The sequence below is a fragment of the Nelusetta ayraudi genome, unplaced genomic scaffold (assembly GCF_046127955.1).
Source record: "Nelusetta ayraudi isolate G7.1 ecotype Tasmania unplaced genomic scaffold, CSIRO-AGI_Nayr_v1 ptg000070l, whole genome shotgun sequence".
NCBI lineage: Eukaryota > Metazoa > Chordata > Actinopteri > Tetraodontiformes > Monacanthidae > Nelusetta > Nelusetta ayraudi.
The window spans coordinates 7296967-7323925 of NW_027466120.1; the positions used below are offsets into that span (position 1 = coordinate 7296967).

The 26959-nt window shown below is 45.5% G+C and overlaps 1 protein-coding gene across 2 annotated transcripts; it reads right to left on the reverse strand.

Moving 5' to 3' along the window:
- Positions 1 to 745: 745 nt before the first annotated feature.
- Positions 746 to 26951, reverse strand: cd34 (CD34 molecule). Of its 2 annotated transcripts, none has more exons than XM_076041907.1 (9): positions 26720 to 26951; positions 17167 to 17280; positions 6600 to 6686; positions 6232 to 6482; positions 5935 to 6012; positions 4074 to 4185; positions 3903 to 3955; positions 3545 to 3685; positions 746 to 2532 (listed from the first exon to the last, which is right to left on the reverse strand). In XM_076041907.1, the coding sequence occupies exons 2-9, from the start codon at positions 17246 to 17248 to the stop codon at positions 2338 to 2340; spliced, it is 999 nt and encodes a 332-aa protein (XP_075898022.1). In that variant the 5' UTR covers positions 17249 to 17280; positions 26720 to 26951; the 3' UTR covers positions 746 to 2337. The 2 variants fall into 2 exon arrangements, with proteins under 2 accessions (XP_075898022.1, XP_075898023.1); XM_076041908.1 differs by lacking the exon at positions 26720 to 26951 and adding an exon at positions 22731 to 22867.
- Positions 26952 to 26959: the final 8 nt, after the last annotated feature.

The window sequence follows — 26959 nt, forward strand, 5'->3', positions numbered from 1 at the left end:
AAAACCATGAGAATTTCAACTGAGGTCTTCACCCTGGCGATGACCTGCTCTGTTCCAGAGTTGGTCTATCGCTGGGGCTCAGTCCCGAATAGTCTTCTCATTTAGGTCAATTCTGTTGGTTTGAGGGTACATGATGATTTTTAAAGGCTGCAAAGGTCATGCATGCTGTTTACATAATCCAAGAAAAGATGTGTTTTAAACATGCAAGGTACAGATAGCTACTCAGATTGTCGATAGTCTAATCACTTTTTTTAAGTATAGTAATATTTTGACAAGAAATTAGAGAGAGACGTAACTTCCGTGCAGCTTGAAGGAAATATTTTCCAAGTCATTTGTGTTTGAGGGGGGGGGTTCATACGGTGCATGGTCTCGTGATAAAACCAGAGATGTGTCTGAGTAAATGGGAAGGAGAAAACTAACCTCCATGTCACATGCAGTGGATTGAGACAGGATCATTGTGGGTAAAACTATCACTCTGAAATGACTGGTGCTCTTCGACCTGCTCTGTGCAGTTTACTGAAGACAGCTGGTGGATGTTTTTGCAGCCCCACCCAAACTGTGAAAGACAAAACAGTGTGAAGTGATGTCATTACTACTGCTTATGCAAACCAGCTGCGCGACCTTATAGGAAACATGGGATTTAAATTCAGTTTGCCTTAGCACACAGATGTGCTGTATGCCTGTACATACGTTTCTCCCACTTCACATTATGTTTTACACAAAATAAGTTGAACGCGTTGACATGTAAAAAAAAAAGTTTCTTTATTTTTGGGATTGCATTTTTTCACACAGAATCCAATAAAAAACACTGGTAACATGAAAAGGTCATGTTGGAATGTTTGCTGATGAACCTTTTAAGAACTGTTGCTGGGGAGAAATCAGTGGGAAGCATCTAATCTATAAATCTAAACAATTTGTCCGTTTCTGTTTGAGTAAAAAAAAAAAAAATCTGTTTTTTAATTGATGATTATTTTGCCAAGCAGTTACCTCTTTCACACAATTAGCCTGTGAACATGTGTCTTCGTTTGATGTGACCCGCATTGTATTTTTCAAAGATGCTACACAGTCAAACATTTTAGCACAGTATGAGGAAAGTGAATCCTTTGGCATGTAAGAACATAGAAAATGTAGATACAAACAATAGAAACAGTACAAAAGAAGGCACCACACTATACATTACTGCTCAATAGAATACTGATAGTGAAAAGAGCATATACAGTATATTGAAAAGAGAATAACACTGAATGGGATAACGCGTGGCTTTACAAGTCACACTCAAAATGAGCTCACTGTAAAAACAAGCAGACAACAAAAACATCCTGCTGGCTTTTCAATTAATTTCACCACAGTCTGCAGTGATAGATAGTAGAATACCTAGTGGCTTCACCTCTCCGAGAAAATTGTGATTTTAATGTCAGCCTAATGGTAGGAACCAACTCGGTGAGTCATCACTTTGTCAAATCTTTTCTTGTCAAACGTTGTACATGTTCAATAGCTGGCGTCTAATCCACCACCAGACTCGTCTGTCTTTACGATGAGGATAAAACCGTTCATTTGCCGTCAAGCACATCCAAACAGCAAGCGAGCTCAGAAACATGTATCCACATGTAGTTCATACACAGTACAGATGCAAGTAAATGCAGTATTTGAAAGCACACGTGCAGACGAGTCGATCCATTACACAATGGGACAAACACGTTCAACAGCCAAATTGAGCGTCTCTCTGAGAATTCTAGTCTGTAAACAGGTTTCAAGGCAGTGGGATTTATTTTTCTCTTGCTCTCGCTTTACAATAAGCACTTGCGTTTGTGTGTTCTCGTGTCGTGTTTATTAGTTGAAGGGACGGTTGTTGGTGGAGCTCCCCAAACCCGATGACACGCAGAGACTCTGGATTGCGTTGACAGCACGTGGTTGTGACTCCCGAGGCTGCAGTCATCATGGGAACCAGTGCCCATAAATACTAAAATTCCCTCTCTTCCCACCCGAAAAACTGCCCCATCTCCAGTTCCCAGCCTGACTGCCGTCAACAACCCAGGGACTGAGCCGTCGTCATCGCCGCTGTCAATCATCGCCGACGTCATCGTCGCCCTCAGACCAGTTTCCCTGATGTTTGTCGAGGCAGCCAGAGTTGGAGGCCGGTGTCGGGGACCGTGGCAACGGGGTTGTTGGTGTTGGAGACGGTGCTCGTCCCTGATGACCGCATTGCTGTGAATTCCGCAGTTGGCTAAGATTGGATTCAGGAAAGGGGATGTGAATTTGTGTGTGTGTGTGTGTGTGTGTGTGTGTGTTTGTTGTTGTCGAGTGTGTCGTTTTTGTGGGTTTTATTTGTCCACTATTTCACATCTCGGTGTCTGCAGTGTTGGCAGTGGTAGAGTGGCCATTGGTGGGAGGAGGCTCTTGGGTCTTGGCTGCCTCCGGGGACTCTCCGTTGGCGCTGGGCTTCTCCGGAGTCTCTGGTGGAGGGTTGAGAGGGGCCACGGAGACCAGAGTGTTGCCCTGGTTCTCCTGATCTACTGGATGGGCCTCCTCAGCCTGCAAGTGCAGCACAAGTTTAAAGTTACAAACTTGAGAAGGCAGGAAATAACCAAGCACAAATGTGAAAGTCTGATCTCCAAATTCAGAGGCAGAGTTATTGTTCAGTCCGGTGGTGCAGCTTTGTACTGCTTAGAAAAAGTGGGAGAAAAACCCCAAATGAAAATCCCACTAAAGCTCTGTTTTTTCAGTCTTTTGCTATAAGTAGTGCTTTGTGGTCTTTCCCACATGTTTGTGTGGGGACATAAAACAAGGTGGTCTCAGAGGACCAAGCCAACACCTGGATGGAGGTGCAGGCACAACGCTTTTGTGCTTGTGTCCATTATGACATCACAAAGGGACTTGGGAGTTCTCTGGAAGGTCAAAGACACATTATTGTAGTTTTTGCTTCTTTGGACAGTATTTGACTTGGAGATTTAGCAACATGAAAGTACCGTTTATGCACAACAACAAACTCATTTTGCTCATGAACGCACACAAACGCATCCTCTCTCGGCTTCGCTGTCATGTGATACAGCCGAGTCTGGTCGGCAGATGAAACAGTGAGGCCTGCCGATGAATGGGCGTGGTGGCGGTGTGTGCACTCTCCCTTTCTCTGCACGCTCTCTGATTGCTTGCCAGCAACATTCCCTAATTAAAACCTTGGCAGCGACAGTTGCCGAAAGAAGGAAAACATTGTGGTTTTGATTTTAGATGAATTAAAACATGAACTTTGCCCTAGAATCCATCTGCCGAGTGATACTGAATCCATTCTGGTGCGTCTCCTTAGAGGCCCACACACACTAGAGGGGGAAGACAATTCTGATCACATGACCAGGTAGGAGGTGTCAGAACCTCCTACCTACATCTTGGACTGTAAAGTTTTTGCTGCAATGAAAAGGCTAAATGTACTGTTACTCCATATCTGTAGGATTTTACACTTGCATAAATATATTCATAATGATGTACTCTACATTAAAAAAAGAACCAACTATCAGTGACAGTTTACTGTGACCGTAAAAGCCGTGTTTACCAGTCTCACTCCCTTTGGGTCAGATCGGCGCTGACATTTGAAGTATCCCACAGTGAGTGCAATGGCGGCGATTAGGCCGGACACAAGAATTCCCACAAAAACAGAGGATCCAGAGGACGTCGAGGCCGGCGCTTTAGTCAGCTGCAAAGCAAAGGAGATATGGTTTTGGTTAAAAACAAAACAAATAACATGCAGGTCACCAATCACGACTCAGAAGATTTATTTTGTTCAAGATCAACTGGTTATTTTTTTTTTAAAGCATTTTAACATTTTTATCAGATTATTGATAAAAAAGTTTGTAGTAAGTATTATTGTGTTTTGTTTCATCCTTCCATGCAAGCGTCCAGTGTTCTCTCACCTTGTCTTTGATTTGCTTACTGTGGAGGATCTCATTCATCGTGGTCAGTGTTGCTGTAGGAACACAAAATATTTCATAACATCAGTCCTCATTTGTTTTGCTGCAACACAAAAGGGCAAGAATGTGCACGTGCGGGTGCATCGTTGCATCTGAATGGATTTCCATGCTCACCGTCATCACTGGAAACCAACAGTTTGTTGCCACTTTGATGAAGCAGCAGATGGCAGTTTGGTGTCTCACACCAGGCTGCAGGAGAATCCTGAATGAGGCGTTTGGACTCCTCCTAAAAAGAAACAATTTGTTTTTAAAAAAAAAAACTTTGCAGAGACAAAATGACTTTGTGCGTTTCTTTTCTCCTTCCAGCCGATTTCAATCACACACTACTGCGGTTCACCTGTTAAGCCGTTGTCATAGTTTGATCAACGCAACATCCCGATTAAAGAATTCAAGGGGAAGTATTTATTTTTTTTTTTTAACATTTCCAATACGTATTTTTGAACTATTTGAAAGATTGTTCAGAAACAACAATTACTGTACATGCAAGCCCTTCAGTTTTAGCTGCGGACCATCACGTACACACCCAGACACTTTAGTGGGTTGTTGAAACAAAATGCAGCGAAATGGACCGAAAGACGTCACACCTCGTTTCCCCCCCACACCTTAACCCAGAACTCTGACGTCAGCTTGTTGCTCAAGCGCAGGCTCTGCGACTTGGGAACGCTCTTCATTTTCAGTAATGTGGTCCAGACAGCTCTCGCTGCTCCCAGAGGACCACTGTGAACAAGCCCTCTTGAATCCTCAGTTAGCAGGGAGTGGGCCCGCAGCTGCTCACTACAGTAACACCCAGGTCTGTGGAATCTGTGGAGCCGCCTCCACCACTCTGTGCGACTTGCTGCTGCTGCTCTGTCCTGTTCTGGCGAGTTGCGCGTGGCGTGCACTTCGACAAACACATTCAAACAAATGTTCTCATCATCATATCAGACGTGCTGTTCCTTCACATTGGTTACAAAAGGCCTCTCTGATTTTCCACTACTTCACAGCACTGTCACTTTTTATTGAATTTCTTCCATTAATGGCAGACTGCAGGCATCTCATGCCACGCACCAAAAGACGTTTTTTTTTTTCATTTTGAAAAAAATTCTAATCTGGCAGAGGATTCTGGCACTGTGCTGTGCAGTACAGGCGAAGGCGCACAGCTGTCTTGTGCAAGCGGTGCATGCTTTGTGTGGTTCAAGAGAAAGGAGAGCAGTCATCAAATGTCAAAATATTGTAACATCCATGACGAAGGCTTTCATCACTGCAATTCTAGATTTAGCTCTGATCTACGCGTCTATTACGTCAAATAATCAACTTTTATTCTTTAATTTTATTTTTGTCTTCTTTCATGTTATAAATACCCGCTGCTGATTCTAACAACTGCAAAGCAAATTAAGACTTTCAGAGCACAGAAATCCACTCTGTAAAATCGTACCAAATATTTGACTTTTAAGGTTTTTTGGGGGCGTTTCACAATCATGGTGACAACACCACACCCTTACTATTTCTCCTTTCGTTGTAAGTTCCCCAGAGCAGTGGAGGAAACAGATCTACGCCCACCACCTCACCGCCCCCTCCCCCTCCTCCTCGCGAGGAACACAGTCTTAAGATTTATGACGCTCGAGGAATGTCAGAAAAAGGAATGAAGAAAAGATCCGCCTTTATCAGATCCATATTTCCAACTGTGACTCGTTAAAACACATTAATCTTCTTCCTCTTAGTGGACTAAGCCACTTCCTGTGGGTCTAAGGTGTAGAGGGCCAGATAATGCAATCTCTGGCATCTGGCTCGGCTTTCTCTTCATGTGTCAGTGTGGTCTTAAACATGGCATGCCAAAATCTCAACGGCTGCAATACTGCCTGTTGGCAGGCAAAAGAGGAAGGTCCCTTACTGCCGGCTGAAAGACACATAGATGGCAGCAGGGTGCAGCCGTGGTTGTGGTGGATGGAAACCGTAAATCAGTTTTCTACTTTTACAGTGAGAAGGAAGATCTTACGCAATCTGCTGTGTCCACCTGAACCAGCACTTGATCTTTTCTCGAGAGGTCGTCCTGTCCAACACAAGTCACTTCAGGCTGCAGGAATAGGAAGCAGTAGATCAGCAAAATGTTTATTGAAGCTACATGCAGTTGAAAACATTTCAGTCATGTAATAATGGGCTGGTAAAGGGGCGTGTCTGCGATGTTCATCTCAAATTTGTGTGGTTAAAATCAAACATCAGAACATTTAGATGTTCAAAATCCGAAAAAAATCTGAAAAGCACCACGTGAACATAATACCTGCAGCTTACTCACCACCACTACTTGAACGTTCGGGGAGTTATCGGGAACTTCAGCTGGCACAGCTACGTCCCCTTTGTCAGTGGGTGCGGCAATGGTCCCTGAGGCACCTCCGTCCTGGTCGCCAACAACTGTAAATGACGAAATAGAGTCGGCAGGAAGAGCCGATGGGGCAGAATCGCCTCCGGCTGCAGCGGTTGGGTCGGCACCTACACCAGTGGCGTCAGTGGCGGCTGGAGCTGCACCGGTGCCAGCAGCACTGGTTGCTGAGGGCACAACACAGCGACAATGGCATCATACAGTGCATTAAGGTCTTTGACTTGTTATTGCATGATAGTGTTGCTAGTAACAATTAGGCTTCGGCCGTAGCGGAGAACCCCTACCACTGGTGTCGCCAGCATTTCCAGCGTCGGAAACTGGATCGGACGCTGGTGCATCTGTAGCATCCGCCTCTTGACACGTCACATCATCTGCAGGCAAGGAACAGTTTGTTATGATCATCATGCATTCCCAGGGAAACACTTTGAGATCGATTTATCTGATTTGGAAGACATTGTAAACTGTAAGACAAAAACAAGGAATATTAGAGACAGACTGAAACCGACATATAACCAGAATGGATAGCTGACCCTTCCTGGTTTCACTGTGCATGATGTAAGTGTTGAACTATAAGCTCAATAGCCAAGTGTCCATCCTGAGACTGACAGGTTGCAGGTTCAATCCCCGAGTCCTACCGATTACATTTGGTTGCTTGGTACTCAACATTTAGGGTTTGGCCGACAAATTTCACATTTTTGAGTATATGAGTGGGCCTCCCTAAAGGGCTAGTTCAACCCAAAGTCCAACTTTACCTTTATACCATTCACCACCATATTCACAGAGGAAGGCTCTAGAGATCCTAATTCCTAATTAAAAAAAAACATCCTTCATTTTCAGGAAGGAAAAAAGTTCTCCTTATGTTGGAAATAACTGCAAAGCTACAATAATAATTTCTCTCTATGTTAATGACACTTTCATCAGTATTTAGTCTCCACCCTAATCAGAGCTAAATGTGACACCAGTCTTTGACCGTGACACCGTCTTGAACACAAAAAAAGACATTTTGGTATTTTTGGAAGGTATAGTTGAGATCGTGCCATAAGTCTCACTTTCTGAGTTGGGTTTGAAGGGCTGGACTTGTTCAGTGTAACCTTACGCTCAGCAAAGTTCCAAACCCATTTAGAATGAGTTCTCAAGTGTGCAACTTAATTAACGCTTACATATGGGCTGCAAGCAATGCAAATAAACAGTTGGGTGAAGAGGTTATGACCTCTTGACAACATACCCATCCTCAGGGAGCTATCCTGTTTCTGTAATGGACTTGGGACTTGGAGGTACTGAAACCTCTCTGGCTTTAAAAGGTTAAGAAAATACTTATTTTTGAAGCCCAACCGACCCTCTTCGTTGTTGGTTTCACAGCCTGAATTGTCCTTTTACTGGTGTTCTATTAATATTATTGTCGATAAATATTTGTTTTTCTAACCAGCAACATGATGCCGTTAAACTGCCCTTCAGAGATTCCACCACTTCAGCTGAGACCTTGTAGGACAATTGGGGATTGGGGAGTCCTTCCTAAGTGAAAGCTCAACTCCACAAAGACTTGAAGTCCAACAAGTACAGCAGTAACCCTCCACTTCTTTTTACCATTATTCCTAAACTCGTCAGTATTCCTTAGAGGAGAACCAACAGAGTGCAAACATCCAACCACCAACATTTGCAATCATGGCAAAACGTGTTTGGTGGACCACTACAATTATTTTAACACCAGACACATTTATCTAAATTAGCTGAGACTTATGTATAATACTTGTTTGTGATCCTATAAACACTTGAACTTTGGAATGACTTCCAAATTGTCTGGAGACCATGCAGGCTTTGCAGCAGAGAGCTCCCTCTGACAGACTGCTTTGTTTTGCCTTTTGCTGTTGACTGGCTGAACATTGCCCAAAGCTGGCTGTCAAAAGCGTATGTGCATATAAATCATTATATTTAACCTCTTCTATTCGAGCCTCCAGTTAAGAGCTTTTGGATTCAGCTGGTGTGTTCATTAGAACTGTTAACTAGAACCTTTTATTCTCTCACACTCTCATTCACATCCTCTTTACTAACTGAGTCTCCACTGTAGCCTCCTGACCAGAGCTGCGTGTACAAATTCCACAAACAAGGTCAGTGGGAGCGCGACGTCACAAACACTCGTGAAATTTAATTCAACATTTTCTTATACTTCTTCTTATTACAGGGTCCCTCCAGAGTCTGCATTGACAAGATGGTGCAGAAAATGGGTGATATTTGAATTTCAGGCCAAGTATCCTTGACCAGCACTAACTACGTTTACAGGCACAGCGTAATCGGACTAAGCTCATAATTTGGTTTTCTCGTTGAATCAGACTTCTCTCCTTGTCCCAGTGTACATGCAGCTGAGAAAATCGAATTATTGACAGAAACGCGTCCACCTCCCCCACACTAGGGGGCGATATGAGTATTTTCAGCGTGTTCATTCCCGCTTAACCTCTTTCGTCGCACAATAATAAAAACAACTGCAGTTTAAATGAAATATCCGATGCAAACCTTAATGGCGAATGGCAGCTCAATTGCTGTGTTTTGTTTTCTTTCTGCCTGTGGTTTGGACTTAAAAACAGCAACTATTAGAGAGCACGGGGCAAACAATCCAGCAGCAAACAGTCGATGCATTGTGGAGTCGGCTTTCCAAGTTAAAATGCCTCCACTCTGTAAAAACTTACAGGGGCAACTGTTGCTATCGTTGACGTGCTGCTGGGAATACTTCCAGCCACTGAGCTGCTGCTCCTCATTTGAACCTGACTCACTTCACCTTAAATGGAATACATCGGCCACTATTGAAGTTAGTTACATACCAGGTGAATAAATAGAGCATTTTAAAAATACTTTTGGTGGACGGTCAACAATTCCAAAAAAAATGACTGCGGTTGATCTTTTACCAAAGAGAAGACGACTCGGCTATTAAAGAGAAATTCCAGTCTACAATGTTATCCACAGTAAAAACGAAGATAGAGAAGAAGTGCTCCTTAGATGACTAAATACAATGCAATCACATAAAAAAAAAACTTTATGTAGCACTTAAGCAGAGATTAGATGATCCAGATGTTGGATTTAGTGTGAGCCTCAAATGGATCTGATAGGGCAGAAGGGAGCCTGTGTCTTTTTATTTTTTATTATCACTCATTACAATAATGTTTTCCAGCTCCCTCTTGAACACTTACAAAACCCTCAGTAACAGAGCAATAGAACGTGCACAGCAGGGGAAAAGGAAAGGAATGGACACACACACACACACACACACACACACGGTGCACAACTTCAACGTGAAATATTTTCTGAGAAGCATTCATATTCAAAAGTTAGACATAATAGTCATAGTCACACATCTTTACCCTTTACTCCTGCAGTGCGCTGCAATATTCAGTTTGCTCTCTCTCTCTCTCTACTATCGTATACTTCCCCGTTGCCGCAGGCGCCAAAACAATATTTCGTACGTCACTGATTCTATGACTGTTGGCCTGATTTCCGTACTGGACTGGGAGACAGAACGAAAACACGCTTTACTGATTCACACAAGGGGAAATTACATTTTTACGCTCTGTTATTGTTTTTCATGCAAACAGATCTGGCGCACACGCGCGTAAACACAACCTGTGTGCGCCGGAGCGACGCCATGGTGAGAGCGCTCACAGGCTGGGTGCGCCCCGGATCAGTGAGGGCTTTGATGCCTTGCTCCTGGGCACCTTGGCAGTGCCCTGAAGCTCACCACTAACTGGCACCTCTTCACATACTGGTCCACACGTTGTAGTTGGACTTGAACTGGGGACCGTGACTCAGACTGAGCAGCCACCGCCGGCCGTTTTTTGTTTCGTTGTTGGTGTCTGTGTGTGGTGATCTCGCTGAGGATCCTGAATGCAGGCATCAGCCACTGACTGGCCGATATGCTATCACACTTGAAGGTGACGAGTGTCGTTTTTGGAGATTTTTAAGAAGAAACAGCAACATCATTTCAAGTTTGCAGCGCTCTTTCACTTAAGACCGACTGTGTTACCCTCCCTCTCCCGAGCTTGCCAGTGAATTACGGTGGCCTGCAAGCGCTGTGTTCTGGATACCTCTTCTTTGTTGGTTTATTTGTGGATGTGAGTGTTCACCCTAAATATGAAACGTGCTGTCAGGCAGCTGGATTGTCCACACCAGGTTTCCTTAAAAATATAGCGTTGCAAGATGGCAGATAACTGGGACAGACCCTTGCTCTGTGTATATTCTTATATATTAATGAACTGGGAAGGAGGTCTGTATATTAAGCTTTAATATAAATACCCAGGGTCTTCAATAAAAAAGACAAATTTCAGTCAATGGATCTTTAAAGTAGCTGCAGCGTGTGACCAAATCAAAAATACATTGAAGGTCTCTTCTGGTCTGCCTTTGATGTGCAGCGTGCATTGAGGCCATCATTACCTTTAACCTCCACAGCCACAGAAATTCTGCCGCACATCAGATGTGTGTTGGGAGTGGAAGGCCGGGGCAGACAGCAGCTGCGGCAGGCTCCTTCCTCCCTGCATATGTGGTGCACCTTCAGAGAGCCACGAATCCTGTGACATCATCCCTTCAGGGGACCAGGTTCTCAAATCTTGGAAGGCGCATCTGACCCGGCCCAGACCTAGGAGACGACACCTCGACTGTCTGGGTGCACCACGCCCTCCTCCTGTTTATCATCCCGACCCTCTGCCTCCCTCCAGATGTCCACAGAAGAGACACAGCCTGCGCTCGCTTCGTTTGTTTCATTCCACAGCAGGGAGGAAAAAAAATGCCACTTCAGCTTCAGTCAGGAATTCTTTCAGCCTTTCAGGTCCTCGAGGGAATTCCGGGACTGGGAAATATTCTCAGGCTAGACACACTCAACGTGCAGCAAAGATGGAAAAACAAACCTTGGATTTGTTTATAATTCAACTTGACTTGTCAGTTAATTTCGACATTTAAGAACTACAAATGTATGCACAACTTCATTTTAAATGTTGTCTATAAAGTGGAAAATTCTGAAATGAAGCTTATTAAAAGGGAATTTTGCGGTCAAACTATGAACGTGTGATTATTTTCTGGTAAAAAGCTATTATATAAAGTACACGTTTAGTTCTTTTCAAACACGAGGTGAAGCGCAAACCTTTTTTTCACACGGGCTGAAACAAGAGTACCTGTATTCACTCCTTCTCCAGGCAATGGCATCCACTGTCTCATGACAATTCATAACAGAACAAATGTAAGAGAAAAAGCAAACAAGTAAAATTTATTACTGTCCCTACACTGGTGACAAACAAGTAATTAAAACATTCTCAGGAGGAACTCACTCCAAGCAACATGAGAACTATTTTTGTTTCTGAGCAGACTGGTGGCCACAGTTGACTTTTACGCCCTGCCCAAACCCCTCGTGTTTTCAAACTAAACATGAGATAGTTTTGAAAAAAAAAAAAGAGTGGAATTAGCAACAGGTTTGTGGAATGTTATCCATGCACATCCGAGGGCAGGATGTGGCCGCCACAGACTGCCGTGACCTCCCTAAGCTGCTGAGGTTAACAGGCTGGAGGCTACAGATAACACACACTGACCTGGAGGTGCAGGCACACTGCACCACCAACACACTCCTGGGCTGGAATTACATCACCATTAACCCTCATCAGGTGGCGGCTGCTCTCTGGAAAGCTGTGGTGGGATGTGGTCATTCCGCTCAGGAGGCCAGCTTGGTGCACAGTATGTCCATGAAATGAAACCAGAGGTGGCAATAGTATTCACATTCTATAATTTTGTAAGAGTATGAATACTTGTGTAAAAAAAATGTTTGCTTTTTAGCAACAACAGCTGTAATAAATCAAAAGTTCATTACTTTGAACAGTATTTGTGTTTTTTTTTTTTTTTAAACACAAAGTACAATCGTGTTTTTACTAATGTCATTAGCAGAAAGTGAGGACATCTGTTTACAAATGCAGGGAGCAAAATTAAAAAGGTCGCACTGATGCCTGAAAAATCTACATCTCAAGGGTTTGTAATTGGTTACGTCCCACCTCTGAATAACACCAACTGATGAGAAGGTAACAATAAGCAGCTGCAACTGCTCACCTCCTGACTTGCTGATAAAAACAATTTGAGTCGAGCATTGAAACCTTAAACCAGTGTTTCCTAAACAGCCTGTCCATTCTTTTATGGGATTAGAAACAGCAGCTGCTTCAGAGGCTCGGCAGCAGTAGTATCTGCTCTCCAGTGCGTCGGAGCCGCCGCCGCCGCCGCCGCCGCACCGCAGCGGCAGATGTACATGGAACGATTCCAGCTGCTGTTTTTACACAAACTGTGTGGGCAGAAGTTGTAAAAGCAAAACCTGCAGCCGGCAAACTCTCAGACGAGCCGAGGAGCCGGAGTGGGAGGAGGAGAAGGCTGAGGAGGTAATGACAATAATCTGATGCAATTCTGTCAGTTGAAAACAACAACAAAAAACCCTGCTAAGAATTTACTCGTATACGGTGTCCGACATCAGGACGCTGCGTCCCGGAGCAGCCCAGGGGGCGCAGCCTTGTGTTTTCAATTAGCAAGTATAAAGTTGGGCTTCAGTACAGGCTTTTAACCAGCATTAATTACCAGGGGCAATTACTCTGGCAGTCAAAAAGGCTTCAGTCCGGGGCTCATTAAGTGTGGAGTAAACAGCAAAGCCCTTCATAAGACTGCCTACCTGCTTTGTCCTCCATACACTGTGAACCAGTAGCGCCAATTGCTTTCCAATCATTTGAAAAAGCCTGTTGCTACATCGCTATTATTTCTTGACCCCTACTAAATGCTCTTATCCACTGTACAGCACGTTCAGATCATTTATTTGATGTAAAGGGCACAGCAAATGAAATCTCGCTGCAGCTGATGCCTTCGTTTTCACCTGTGGTGAAAGAGAAAGCTTGTTTTGTAATGTCGCACCACGACCCCGGAGCAGCTCATTGGCTGAGACGACTTCAGAGTCGAGGTGCGATGCGCGCCTGGAGTCTCTCTCTCGCCTCAGTGCCGGGTTTTGCCGCCAAAAACTTCTCTGGGCTGACGAGTGGTGGAGACCAGAGGAGAGTGCTGCCTTTCTTTTCTCCTTCACGCTGGTAAAAAAATCAACAGCTGTAAAATTGCAGCGGGGTGCCGGGGGAACATGGAACAATACGCTTGGCGGAGCAGCCCGTAATTGGAAAGGGAAGATTTGAACGCGAACGCCGGCGACTGGTTTTCATTAGGAGCGTTTCGCTCGGTAAATATTGTTGCTAGACGATCTGTTTGTCCGAGCGACGCCCCCTTTTCCCCCGGATGATCGTTTAGCTGAGCAAGGGCCGGTTTTCCTTATCGCTAATATGTTTTTCTTTGGGGAAGAGTCACCGCAAAACCAAGATCATTTAGAAGCGGGGGTGGGTGGGGTCGGGGGGGCACGACGGCAAACGCCACTCGAGTTACAGTGATTGAGGGCTGGTGGACGGCGGAACAAGAGGGTCAATGATGACAGGCGGCGCTAGTTAGAGGCAGTTGAGTGATTTCAGCTGCACCGCGCCGACCCGGCTGTCTCACTGACTGCAGCAATCGCCGGGCTAAATTGGCAGTTTGACAGAACGCAGGCTTCCAGGTTTAATTACACTGTGAGCTCACATGGCCCCTTGGCCATAACTATGGGTGGACTCTGGTGGACACACACACACACACACACACACACACACACACACACACACACACACACCTCAGCCTGACATAAGACCACTATCAGCCAACACTTACATAAAAAGGCCCACGCCCTCCAGCAAATGACGTGAATCCAAAAACTCCAGCATCACAATGTGCGACCCAAAGAATGCTGCTCAATAACTCAGGGCCATGAGAAAGAAGCAGAGGGGCAATATTCTGCCCCATGTTTGTGTTGGCAGGGAGAGGCGGCACTGTGGGAAACAGGGTTTGGAACAATGGTAAAGTCAGAACCGCGGTCTTGACCGGCGGTCTTCTTTCGGACTCTCTTTGTTCCTCGGCATCGACTCTCTTTATCCCGCGCTGGCACTCACAACTTGCACGAGACGCTAACTGTTGCCCGTGCAGCTGCAAGAGAGCCGACGGTTTTTCCTGCACGCGAACGTACAGAGAGAGAGAGACGTCGCGCATTAAAGATCTGGAATCCAACCGCCAGCAAATATCTTTCCTAACAGCCGCTGTCACAGTTCATTCCGCTCGGCCGCGGGCTCCGACTTCGCAGCAGAAACAGTCATTGCAGGAGACAAGCTGGAATGATCAAGAAGATTTGTTTTTTCTCGCCGCCTCGTTCACGGGGTTGATTTAAAGCTGCGGTATTCCCCCAAAAAATCTGGAGTGAGGGAGGGCGGGGGGAGGGCGGGAGGCAGCGAGGGAGCTCACAACAGACTTCAAGAGGCGTTTAATGACATCATCTGACGCTACTGCACAAGCCCGCCTCAGCGCTGCATAGTTGCACGCCTGCATAACCTCCAGGCGACAGCCCCTCGGCAGCGCGAGCGTAAACTAAAAAGCGTTTCTTGCGGGAGTTGGAGGGTGACTGGGCCCCCGGTGCACGACAGGATCGCAGGTGAGCAGAAGGGATCAGAAGAATCCTTCTCCTCTCGTGCCCCGCCCTCCTGTCTCTGAAGCTTCGAAGAGAAAATCGAGCCAGTTGGGATCCTCAAATGGAACTAATTACTCCTCCTCAGTGATGTCAGCCGCAGCCTACAGTGCGCCATTACAACATTTATTTGGCAGGGCCGCACGCCCCCTTCAACCGAGCCCAGATTTGGATTTTTTTTTTTTTTCCATTAATATTTTATTACGTATAAAACGCCACGGTGATGTGTTTCAGAGGCGCGAGTTTGTGTTGCGGTGTTTTGTGTCAGAGAAACAGAGATGGAACATTAGTACAACAAGCGAGGAGAAGTTCTTTTCCTCTCTCTGATATGATGCTTTGCCCATTTTGCGGTCATGGGGCTTTGAGACGCCACTGTCGCCAGATGTGATCCGGCAGTGATTAAAATCTGCAGAGACACATTTGACGTGACACCAAGAGACGAGCGACTTGACAAAGAATCTTCAGTTGTTGCCGGCTGGACCAGTAATGAGGCGTGAAGCCTCTTTGAAGGACGTCACTGCGGACGTCTGACCCTTGCGCTGTTGAGGCTGCATAGTCGTATATATTGTCAGAGGCTTCAACATAAGGACACTTGTGTCTCTTGTGATGTTGATGTGGCCGACGGCTCCCAAATATGTATCAAAACAAAATCAGAAATAGCAGCAGGAGCGTGCAAGTGATCCACACACACAAGGCAGAAAACTGCAGCGTCCAGTTAACAAAGGCACTGCCCACTGCCCTTTTTCCCTTCTTGTCTTTGTTTACGGAGCTCCATGTCACCACACCTCTGGAAATTCACACCGCAATGCCAGCTGGACCCCGGTTTGTAGCAGGTCGGCGCGATGCGAGCAATGCCGACAGATGTGGCAGGAGCGAGGACAGCGAGGAGAACATCATCCTTGTGACGCTGTCACCAGGAAGAATTCAGAGGCTTCTCGCTGAAGGCTGAACTGTAAAGAGACCAGCGTGGCCCCGACCAGGACAGCACGTGCTGCAGCTGTGAAGTCCTGCACTTGCTAGCTCACACACACTCCTTATTCCTGTTGAACCTCACCTCACCGTGTCCCCAAGAGTGAAGATTTTGAAGTTGGTTAGGATTAAACTACGGCTTGGGTTGGGGAATAAGCTCTTTGTGAAAAAACAGAGTTCCAGTTGTGACGACAAAACAATAAAAAACACGGCTTGTTTAAAACTGTTTGATCATTTTCGGCCCTGCGTAGTGGCTTTAATTTGCTGGTGTGGAGCACCCACAGTAATTACATTTCAAAGTCAATCTAATTACCATCTGCTGGGCTGCTGATGCAGAGTGGACGCCTTTTTTATTTTTTCTCTCTCGCTAAACTGCGAAAACACGACCCGCCATCTCATGATCTTTTCCCTTTTTATAGACTTGCCGAGATGATTTTTTTCATCTGCTCGGGTCACTCCTTCTTCCCCCATGTGACGTCAAACAGGCCTCTCTGTGTATACAGACATGATGTCCTAATGGCTCTGCACGAGTTGTTTCGCCGAGCTTCAAAAAAATAAATTTCCCAGCGAGCCGGCGGCAGCATCCAAGCCTCCATACCTCACCCTGCAATTAGCACCCGGCCTCAGACTGATCTACAGCTGGACTGCCCAGTTAGACACACACACACACACACACACACACACACACACACACACACACACACACACACACACACACACACACACACTACATGTACAGACACACAAAACAAAGTCGCACTCGGGCAGTAGAGCAGAGGATCAAACGTTTCCATTTCTTACTTTACTTGCAGCTTTGAAAATTGCATTTTTCTACATCTTGAGGCTGTAACATTTTTCTTTTCAATATTCCCGACGCGGTCCCGCCAGAAGCGTTGCATAATGTAAAGCAGGATAATTACCACCGGCAAGTTCCCACTGCCGTGCAGACCCCCTTTGTGTCTGCAGCTGCAGCCCCACCGCTAGCCGTGCCCTTTCTGCATGTGCGCGAAAAAACCTCGTGGCAGAACACATCAAAGCCGACCCAGCAGACCAGTTTGTCAAAGCTGCACCTCATGTAAACACACTCAGTGCATTTTCTTGAACCACTGTTAAACATACAGACTCTTGGAGACAGAAACAAAGGGGACAAGCGGAAAGAACTTTTTTTTTTTTTCCCTCCACGCACATCATCATCCAACACCTAGCAGGCTGCGTGGACAGAGCGCGTGTAAAAAGGAGGCAGCAGGGATCACTGGCAGTGTTTTCAACTGCATGCAGTCAACGCGACGGGAGGTACTTACTGCTGAGCAAGAGAGCGCAGAGCACCAGGACTCCGGCCATCCTTCTCCAGGGCCCATTCATTCTCCGCAGGGACGCCGCCATCCTCTCTGGTGAGACTCAGCCAGCCGGTGGGACTGCGTGTGAGAGTGAGAAAGTGTGGTCAGAGGTGGTGGTGGGGGGCCTGAGGGGGGGAGTTGGGAGTTTCCTGTGAGGTCTGGAGTGAGCGGGACAGACAAGCAGGATAAAGCCTGGCTTGTGTTCCGCTGCTCTTTATAACGGCTCCGCTCCGACGGTCCCCTCCCGCCCTCTGTCGGCTCCGTCCACACCCCCTTTTCCCCCCCGACTGCCTTCTGTCCCCCAACGAACCAGCGTCGCCGCCTTCTTTCCTGACACACACACACACACACACACACACACACACACACACACACACACGTTGGCCAGGCACCGTTGCGTTTCCTCGTGTTGGGTTCAGTGCAAATGAGTCAAAAGTTTAAAAGTGGGGACGCACCAACACCACTGTTTAACAGCACGAGTAAAGTAAGAGTACTTGCAGTTCACTACTCACCGATGCTGATACTGAGTTATAGAATTACTTTCATTACTTTTTTTTTTATTTTTCCACAGATGTTCAGTCATTTGAACAACATTCCTCAGCTTGTTTTTAGAACATGGGCAGCTGTCACAAATTTCACCGCAGTTACGAACTCTTGAAAAATTGTTGTATACACACATACACAATTGGTATCGCTGCTGTGGTATCAGCATATATTTTAGGAGTATGAATAGAGCACTCAACCCTGGTATCAGTACAGATACCTGATACTGGTATCGATCTCGGTGCATCCACAAAGAATTGGTATTGGTTAAAAGGTTGATGCAACAGCCAGAAATGAGAAAAGTTCAACCTTAATTTCTTCTTCAAGCTCCGCCTTTTAGAGAGCGTGTGGAGAAATTGCAGCTCTGATAACTGTATCCCTTTATGAGGTCACAAACGCTGTCGAGCCCTAGGCCCCTAATTGTTGCAGTTGTTTTTCTTTCCAGATACAGATGGAAGGTCCATCGAAGTAGCAGGTCTAGCGGGAAGCTGAAACAGACTGCTTTTCTTTGGAGGCTGTAAACAGAGGGGTAAATATTCTATCTTGCAGAGAGCTACATTGTTTTTTTGGGATGAACAGTCGTGCACGGCTCCTCCACTGTATCCCAGGATGAGAAATAAAGATGGAGTAATCACAGGGTGTGACAGGGGAGCTTCAACGTGAGCTCCAGCTTCTTCTGGAGATGCACCTGGTGACCAGGAAGTGTGCCTCCCTCCCGCTTGTTCTGTAAAACCTCAACACGTCATGTGCAAAGGCTTGAGCCTGGTGTTTCCCTGGCCAGATGAGAACTCCCCTCAGTGACTCATCTGCTGTGCTGCTCAAGAGTCCATATGCTGTGCATGCCTTTTTCCCCCCTTGAAACAGCAGTGTAACACGCCTTTAGAAGTGTTGATATCATGGACAAAGCATGTGCGACATCCTGGCCAGCCAGAGGGTCGGGCTTTGGAATCGTAGGGTGTATGATGCTGTTTTTTTGTTTTTTGTTTTGTATAACTGTACATGTGCAGTTCAAGATGTGCTGCTCTACTCATGCAGGCTGACCACATCTGGAAGCCACTGCCTGGTACTGGAGGACCACCTGGAGACTTTCTTGTCAAACACTGTAACCATCTGTGTCGGAACCGAGGCAGCACCGAGCTGCTCTGTGGGAACGATAAGGTTCATGTTTAAGACCGGAGTACTTTTCAATGTTCTCCTCAACGTATGTTCTAATACACACAGAAAAAAAAAAAAAAAAAAAAAATCTGTTTTCACTAATTAAACCTCTTCTGTTCAGATTTCCCTTTCATGTGTTTCTGCAGTGAATAATCTATGGCCATCGCACTCACTGATTTGTGTGTTGGATTTTACGTAGGTTTTTCATTGGATGATGCGGTTTCCTGACACAAACTGCATCCAAGTAAAATAATAATAATAATAATCCAAAGTTATTCAGTTTATTGAGGATGGTTCAAAAAATAAGAGGGGTTCAACTTCAGAGTCCACAGGGATTTAAATACCTAAAAGTTCAAGGAAAATGACAAGAACAGACACACACATTTTGGACCTAAATAGAATATATGCATACAAACAATAAAACGCAGTAACAACTGGCCGTTGGGGTTGTGAAGAGTAAAAACGTATGAAGTATGACAACAGTGTTACATCAGTCGCAATGTCCTCAAGTTTTCTTCGCTACTGACATTGCCACCCGTGATTAACAAAAATAAGAAATCAATAACTTTTTTTTTTCCTTGTCATGGGGTAATTTTATTTTTTTATTTCCCTCATAACTCAGGAAGTGCAAGGACACTTTACCCTCAGTAGATTAACTGCCACAGTTTCTTGCCCAAAGTCCTGTTGAATAAATTCAATAGCATAACCGCTGGATGACACTACACTCACAAAAAGTTCAGGATATTAACATTTCAGTGACATTTCACAATGCACTGTAAATGCACCTGTACACGCAAACTTAATCTGACCTTCTCTCCACTTTAATAAAGACGTGTCCGGCAGAGTGTTTCAGTACTTATTGCTGAACATTAGTCGAGTGGATGATGATGAATAGATGTGACTGGTGATTGGTACAATGACAAACTATATGTAAACAGTCCCCTTCCTCATGCTGTTCACATTTGGATATGCAGACATCAAGTCGACACCCAACAAAAAGGATGCATGGAAAAATGATTGACACCAACATTTGTTTGGCTGCAGTAAAGCCACCGCCGCGTTTGTTTTGTGAGATGAATAGATTTACATTTTATGCTCCTACCTAACCCTCCTTTCACATGGTCACAGAGTTAACTTTCTGTGAGCAGTGACAGTAGAGCTGATCTCCGTGTGGCTTTGCTGTGGGAAGGTAGAAAGGTTAAGTTGAGGCAACTGGACTGGTTTTCCTTTGAAAGGTTATAAAAACGAGTCCAGTTGCCTCAACTTAACCTTCTACATTAAGATGACCCGGACGACTGAGAACCTTCACAGTCTAAATCCTGTGGGACCTCTGACTAGCTGGAGTAGAATGTGGTGAGCTTGAGTGCAGGATGAACAGTGATAGAAAATGGGTGGGGTTGGCAGATGGGTAACTAATGGGAAACAAATGACACAGAAATAGCCCAATCCAATCCAACCCATCATCCAAGCCCCAATTAAACTGCTCCCATTATCAGGACATTCAACTTCTCCGCAGCGGGCCAAAGAGGAAAATTAATAATAATTCTTGTAAATATCTTGACACATAAAAATGTTTTTCTAACATCCCCGTTTGAACTGCTCTGGCAGGATATTTGTTTTCAGAGTACAATTACCGCTTTTTGAATGAAAAGCATGTGACTGTTTACAGCTGGCCAGTCCAGATTAGCCGAGTTTGATTTGCGTATTTTATTCTCCCTTTCCCTTTATTTTGGTCGAGATACACAAAGCGTCTGTGGGGGGTAGGGAGGTCTCGCTGTCACAACATCACGAGGATCACCGCATGGTGGCGGAGGATCTGACCCCCGGGGACCTTCTCTGGGGTTTGGTGTTTGGTGAATCTCAGTGCCAACTCGACGAAGCAGATGCTGAAGCGTGACTGCCATGTGACTGCAGAGGCCAGCAAGCCTGAATGAGAGTATTATTTGTTCAATTAAAAGCCAGTGCTTTGCTAAAATGCATGCATTTGTGAAGACTGAGAGGTTGAGAGGGTGGAGCTGCTGTTGTTTCCAATATTAGACCTTGGACGCCTTATTTATTACCCTCATCCGTCTCATCGCCGCAAGTGCTATCCTGCCGCTGCCTTGTTCTGTCTTGTGGCTTAAAAAAAGAAGAGATTTTTTTCAAACCCAAACAATACATTAATTCATTATCTAGTGCCCACTGAAGATCCTGCACTCAGGGTCATTAGGAGCGTGTCAAAGCTGTCTTGGGGTGAAGACGGGTCACACCTCAGACAAGTCACTAGTTAATCATAGGGCCAGAAAGACAGACAGCTATTCCCGCTTGTATTTGCATCTATGGGCAGTTTAGAGTTTCCAATTAAACTCATATGCACATCCATGTTTTTGGACTGTGGTGGGAAGCTGGAGAACTCAAAGAGAACCCACACATGACACAGGGAGAACATGCAAACTCCACACAGAGAGGCCCCAGGCCAATGCCTGGTTCCTTTGAGGACTTAATGGCCTCCTTTATACATAAAAAAAAAAAAATACAGCAGTGGTTCAAACTTGAACTCCAAAATTTCTGGTCAAACTGACAGAAAAAAAAATCAAACGTTAAAATTGCGAGGCAAGGCTTTCTCAGTTAGATGTCAGATGACTGTTCAGAAACACACTTTGACATGTTTTGGCATCAAACCTCCACCAGCAAGTAAACTGGGTTTGACTTCACAGCTTGAGTCTTCTCTTCTTTCTCTTCTTCATCAACAACCACAAGATACTCAGCCGGACGAGCCCTCCGCTAAACTCCTTTCAGTGTGCGCCAGGGCGCACTCCTTTGCTCAACATATTTTTTTTCACATTCAAATCCACTAAAATCCATAACCAACCAGCTTCCTTGTGGTTGTGACGAAACCAGGAAGCAACTGCTGCTAGCTGCCACTCACAGCTAGCAACTGCTGCTAGCTGCCACTCACAGCCCCTAGAGAAAGAAGAAAACAGGATGCTGCTGCAAGACTACTCAGACTGCTGCAAGAGTGGCAGTTTTATCACCATTTGATTCATATTCACAACTAAAGAAGAGCCGTCCCATGGGACAACGTCTTCTCGCTTGAATCCAAAGTGGCTTTAGCGAGAGTTTAATAATCAAGCACAGCAGCATATAGAAACCAGCCATGGGACAGTGATGTACATCCAATGTTGTTCTTCGCATTAAAGGCCCTACATGTAACATTTAAATGGATTCTATTGGCATGGAGCTGAACAGAAGCAACTGACAATGTTTTCAGTCACTAATGACACATTTTATTTCACACAGCAGCAGCTACTCAGGATTTGCATTATTTGCAATATGCTTCAGCGCTGCTAATGCTAAATTTCACACACTGGCTCTTTGGCAGGACACCTCCAACTTGTTTTGTTTCAAAGTAGATATGAGAAAAACAAAATAAAACAAAAACAACCAAACAAAATGTTGGGAAATGTTCTGTCTGGCGCGCCACATTAACTCTGATTGTAAATAGGAAGATGAATGCAGTTGGGAGAGACGTTCCCCAAGGACACCATTAACGGTTTGACCAATGAAATGGAGGAAACAAGAAAAAACCACAAGCTCTGCGTGGTGACAGCGAAGATGGGTCTCCACGCGGTGCGATTGGCTTCAATCTTCCTTCTGCTTCCTGTTGCCCTACCCACATCCCAGCAGCCGACATCCAAATTCATCTTCCGTTTCCTCCCATTCTCCCTCTGCATCGGGAGTCACAGCGAGCGGCCGCTCACCCTGTCCTGCATGTCCAAACGTGTGCAGACAGACCCGGCGATGACCTCGACCCAAACCAAAGCCAAACACGGAAATGCATTTATATTCACCTTTGACCTTTCTGCGGCCCGCTTCTTGGCGCACTTCCTTCCTCCTGCAGCTGTTACACAAGAACGTGTGAAATGAGATGGACACAGTTGAGTGTCGGAATCCGAGAGAGAAGAGCAACACAGGAAGATAGAATTGGGGGTGATGTTGAAGTGAAAGGCAACGGTCGGACCTCCGCTGAACACCCTGGAGAATTGATGCAGTGGCCTATCTCTTACCCTGAGCAAATGAGGGAGGGATGAAATCCGAATGTACCGAGACAGATGTCAGGACATGATGTCACTAAACCCATTATCTCAATACCACTGACAAGTCCTGCCTGAGAAGGACGAAAGCAAACGGTTAGCATAACAAAGGGGCCTCCTCTTGACTTATTACATCACGCTCTGGGAAAGAATGTCTCTTGTAAACAAGATTTTAGAAATAGAAAAATGTCAGAATACATCCCGTGGTCGTAACCTAAAGCAGTCTCTTCAAAATCTGGAGAGAGAGAGGGATAAATAACCATTTTCTGTTTTCAACCAGTTATGCGCCTTACTAGCCGGCTTAATTGATTTAGAGCTCAGTGTTGACGTGCTTTCCAACACCACTGCAAAGCCAAAAGCCAAAAATCCTCCTCCTGCTACTCCTCCCTCCTTTAAATCTCCTTCATTCTCTCCACTGACTTGATGCCATACAGATGTTGTTCTTTAGCACTCCCCTCTGGAGGAAGTCCACTCCTATTGTTCATAAAATAAATCCCCAGGTCGCTGCAGACCCAGCCCTTTGCGTAAAGCATGCAGGCACATTGGCTGTGTGCGATTTTTTTTCTTCTTCTTCTTTTTGGCGAGCACACGATTGTGCAGAATTTCATGTGGCGTGGCGAGCCAACGTACGTAGCAACACTTGTGTTTGGGAAAACCCGAGCTCTGAGGAAAACGCTCGCACACATCCTCCTTCTCTGTGCCTCCATCTCCGTCCCTCTGGGTTCCTTTTGTGCGTCTTCCTTCTTTTTTTTTTTTTTAAAGGGCAAACTCTGCAGGCCCGCAGCTAACTCTAATTGATTCTGATTGGGCGGTTCAGTCAGAGGACATCTTGAAGTAATTTCTGTTCAAGGTTGAGGCGATAGTGAAGGTTAGGGAGCATCTTGGCTGGTTTGGAGAGTTCAATTCACAACAGCGCAGGTTTTAATGCCTAATCCAAATGTTCACATTGCAAATGCACTGGCATGCTGTCGCAGAAGACAACTTGAGGACAATACAAGAAAGGCACTGAAAACAACAACGTGCATGTCAAACTGGTCACGGTTGAGAGCTGCATATTTTTGTGTTGAATCAGAATTTTCCAATTATACCGAGTATTATACCGTAATGATGTGTTTGCTCCGTCTCGTTACACAACTCGGATAATTTATTTCATGACGCAAATAAGAGTGCAACGCTTTTACCGCTTCTGGCCCATCGCTTGGCCACGCATGAGCAAAGTAAAGAAACTGCAAGGCTCCTGTTTGTGATGACAGTGAACAGGTGAGTGTCTGTAAGAGCAATGCTCACAGCAGTAGTCGTTAGAAATTCATAGTCATGTATGTGGTCTCCAAGAACAAAGCCAAATAGGGTCCTTGGGTCCAGTTAATCAGTGCGCTGGTTACACACATGGATCTCATTACATGCATGCATTTGATTCATCTCTGGAGAACGTTCGCATGAGTCAAGTCTTTGGCAGCTTGAGTGTGCGTTTTGCACAAGACAGTAATTCTTATAACACTCTGCAAAACTGTTACACAGAGACGTCAAGGTCTCTGCGAAATCCAGCAAAGTTCAAATCAAAGTGTTCAATCAGACGGCATGATTTATAATAAGGTATGTTTTCAAAACCAGAACCCTTTGGGATTTGTTCAGTGAAAATGCACATCCACAAGGTCAACGTGTTCGCACAGGAAACCATGAGATGGCACTGCAGGACAAGTCTTCTCCACAGCACCCTCCATCTGCCATGCAGAGGAGGGAGATTTCTGAGTGGCTCAACTCTGCCCTCTTGTGGCCGTAAAAATAAAACTTACGAGATCCCCTCTGAGCCATCTTTCTGTCAAAAACATGTTAATGCACATGCGTGGGTGGATAATGGAAAATATGAAAATGCAACGCACAGTGAAAGGAAACAACATAGGAGCAAATGCAAAATGCAAAATGCAAAAAAAAACCAGACCAAACATTAAATGTAAAGGAAAACTGTGGTCAGCCGGTAAGAAAAAAGACCCAAGACAACAGGCATGTAAAAAGCAGACAGGCTTGCTGCCTTTACAGTCCGTAAGCGATCATTAAACGTCTGCCGTGTTCTGAGGTAGAGCGAAAGTGAGTAGACAAGGTGTGTGTGTGTGTGTGTGTGTGTGTGTGTGTGAAGCAGGAATCCATACACCTCACCCCAGTTGTTCTCTGAAGTGTTGCTTTGGGCTCATTGGGAGACGCTCAGGTCCTCCACATCAAATATTCATTTCACAGAAACTCCTGAGCCTTAAATAATTCTCAAAGAAGTGCGGCAAAAGTGCGGCCCCTTGCTATCCGAGGCACGTTCCCGTCTGGACAATATGGATCGGAGGGTGCTCCAGGACGGATGGAGGGAGAAGAAAAAGGAGGAGGCGGGTGGCGATCCATTGTGTTGGCGCGCGACAAATGGCTCGTTTTTTTAAGAGGCATCGACGGGGGTTTCACGCAGGGAGCAGCGGGGCATGTTTAACGACAAGAGATTATGGGAGAAAACAGATGAAAGCAGAGTGGGATTCTCTTCCTTTCCAACATCCGAATTAAATACGTCTCGTGCACATTTAAGCTCCACGTGAGGCTGCGACCAAACTATTCTGGAAATCTACTGACGGATAGCATCTATCGATTGGCTGGAACGTGTCTTCGTTTCAAGGTTGCGGCCAACCTGCTTTCATTCGAGCTCAATGGCCCAGTCCGAGCCCGTCGCTCCACCATGTGATAACAACCGTCACCTGATCTCATCTCATCTGACCTTACTCTCATCTCCAAGCCTTTATCCCCACCTGCCTCAACCCACCCCGACCTCCGCAACCACAATTACACCATACCGGATGGATAATCTCACACTCATTACCGCTCCATATCCGAGACCCCGACCGAACGAATGCGTCCCCTCTGCCGTGGCAGGTGGTGCGTCGACTTGGCCTCCCGCCTCCCCGCCTAAAAAAAAAAAAAAAAAAAAACCCACGGTGTGCAGATAAGCGCTCAGTGCGCAAAATCAGACAGCGGCGCTCTGGCCTTTCAGAAGCGAAGCCAGAGAAAATGAGCCATGAAGGAAATCGGAGGTGATTATCTTTATTATCAACGGAGGGAAGTAACTGTGGAAACGGCGACCTGTGGTGGTGGTGGTGGTGATGGTGGTGGTGGTGATGGTGGGGAGACACACAAGCTGTTCCATCCGCCTGCCGATTGGCCCGTACAAGCTCCAGCGGTAATTAACATCTGCATATGCAAACGAGCGCTCAGGCTGGGGAAATTTGGCAGGAGATTCTCACCTGCAACCCCCTGCGCCCCAGAGACAGCAGCAGGGGATTTGGGTTTGCGTCACTACCGTGATGTGTGCGCCTCAGGACCCAGACTAAACAAAGCAGACCTGTATTCAATGCTTTCTTTAGATTTAAAAGGCAAATGTATGCATGTCGCAACTCTGCCAGATGGAATACATTTCAGATCCATTGGGTTGACTGATTGATCGATCATTGGACAGGATTATTGTGGCAGCAAGACTTCACAAAACGCACAGAAATAATAAATAAAAAGGTCAGGTGTATGTTTTTTCTTTTTGTAATTTTATAGGGTGTATTAAAAAAAATGAAATGTAAAGCATTGTATAAAAGATGTAAAAATAAATAAATGAAATAAAAATAAAATAAAAAGGAGGCAAATGAGGCGGTGGTTGGGGGAAAAAAACCACAACTTAAAATCTAAACACAACACAACAATGACTCAAATTTCAATTAAAAAGGACTTACAATGACAGGGCAAAACTGACACGCAGGACTGGTCACTCCTCTCCACACGGTCGACCACCAAATGAAATGAAAGTATTCTTCACGTGCGACATTTTGAGTCATGTTTAGCTCTCGTGGTTAGCCACTTTAGCCGCGGCTTAAAGCGCAGTGTCACATAGTAAACCGAACATAAAACACCTCGTGGTGGCCGTAACGGCGCCACTTTCCAAACTGACGACTTGCGAACACATGGAACAATCA

Bases quoted from the DNA above. Each gene is read 5' to 3' on its own strand.
- cd34 (XM_076041907.1), bottom strand. From the start codon at position 17,248: ATGGCGGCGTCCCTGCGGAGAATGAATGGGCCCTGGAGAAGGATGGCC. The intron at 6,687-17,166 runs GTAAGTACCTCC...CCTTGCCTGCAG, and splicing joins CTGCGCTCTCTTGCTCAGCA to ATGATGTGACGTGTCAAGAG. The intron at 3,956-4,073 runs GTGAGCATGGAA...GTGTTCCTACAG, and splicing joins GTTGGTTTCCAGTGATGACG to CAACACTGACCACGATGAAT.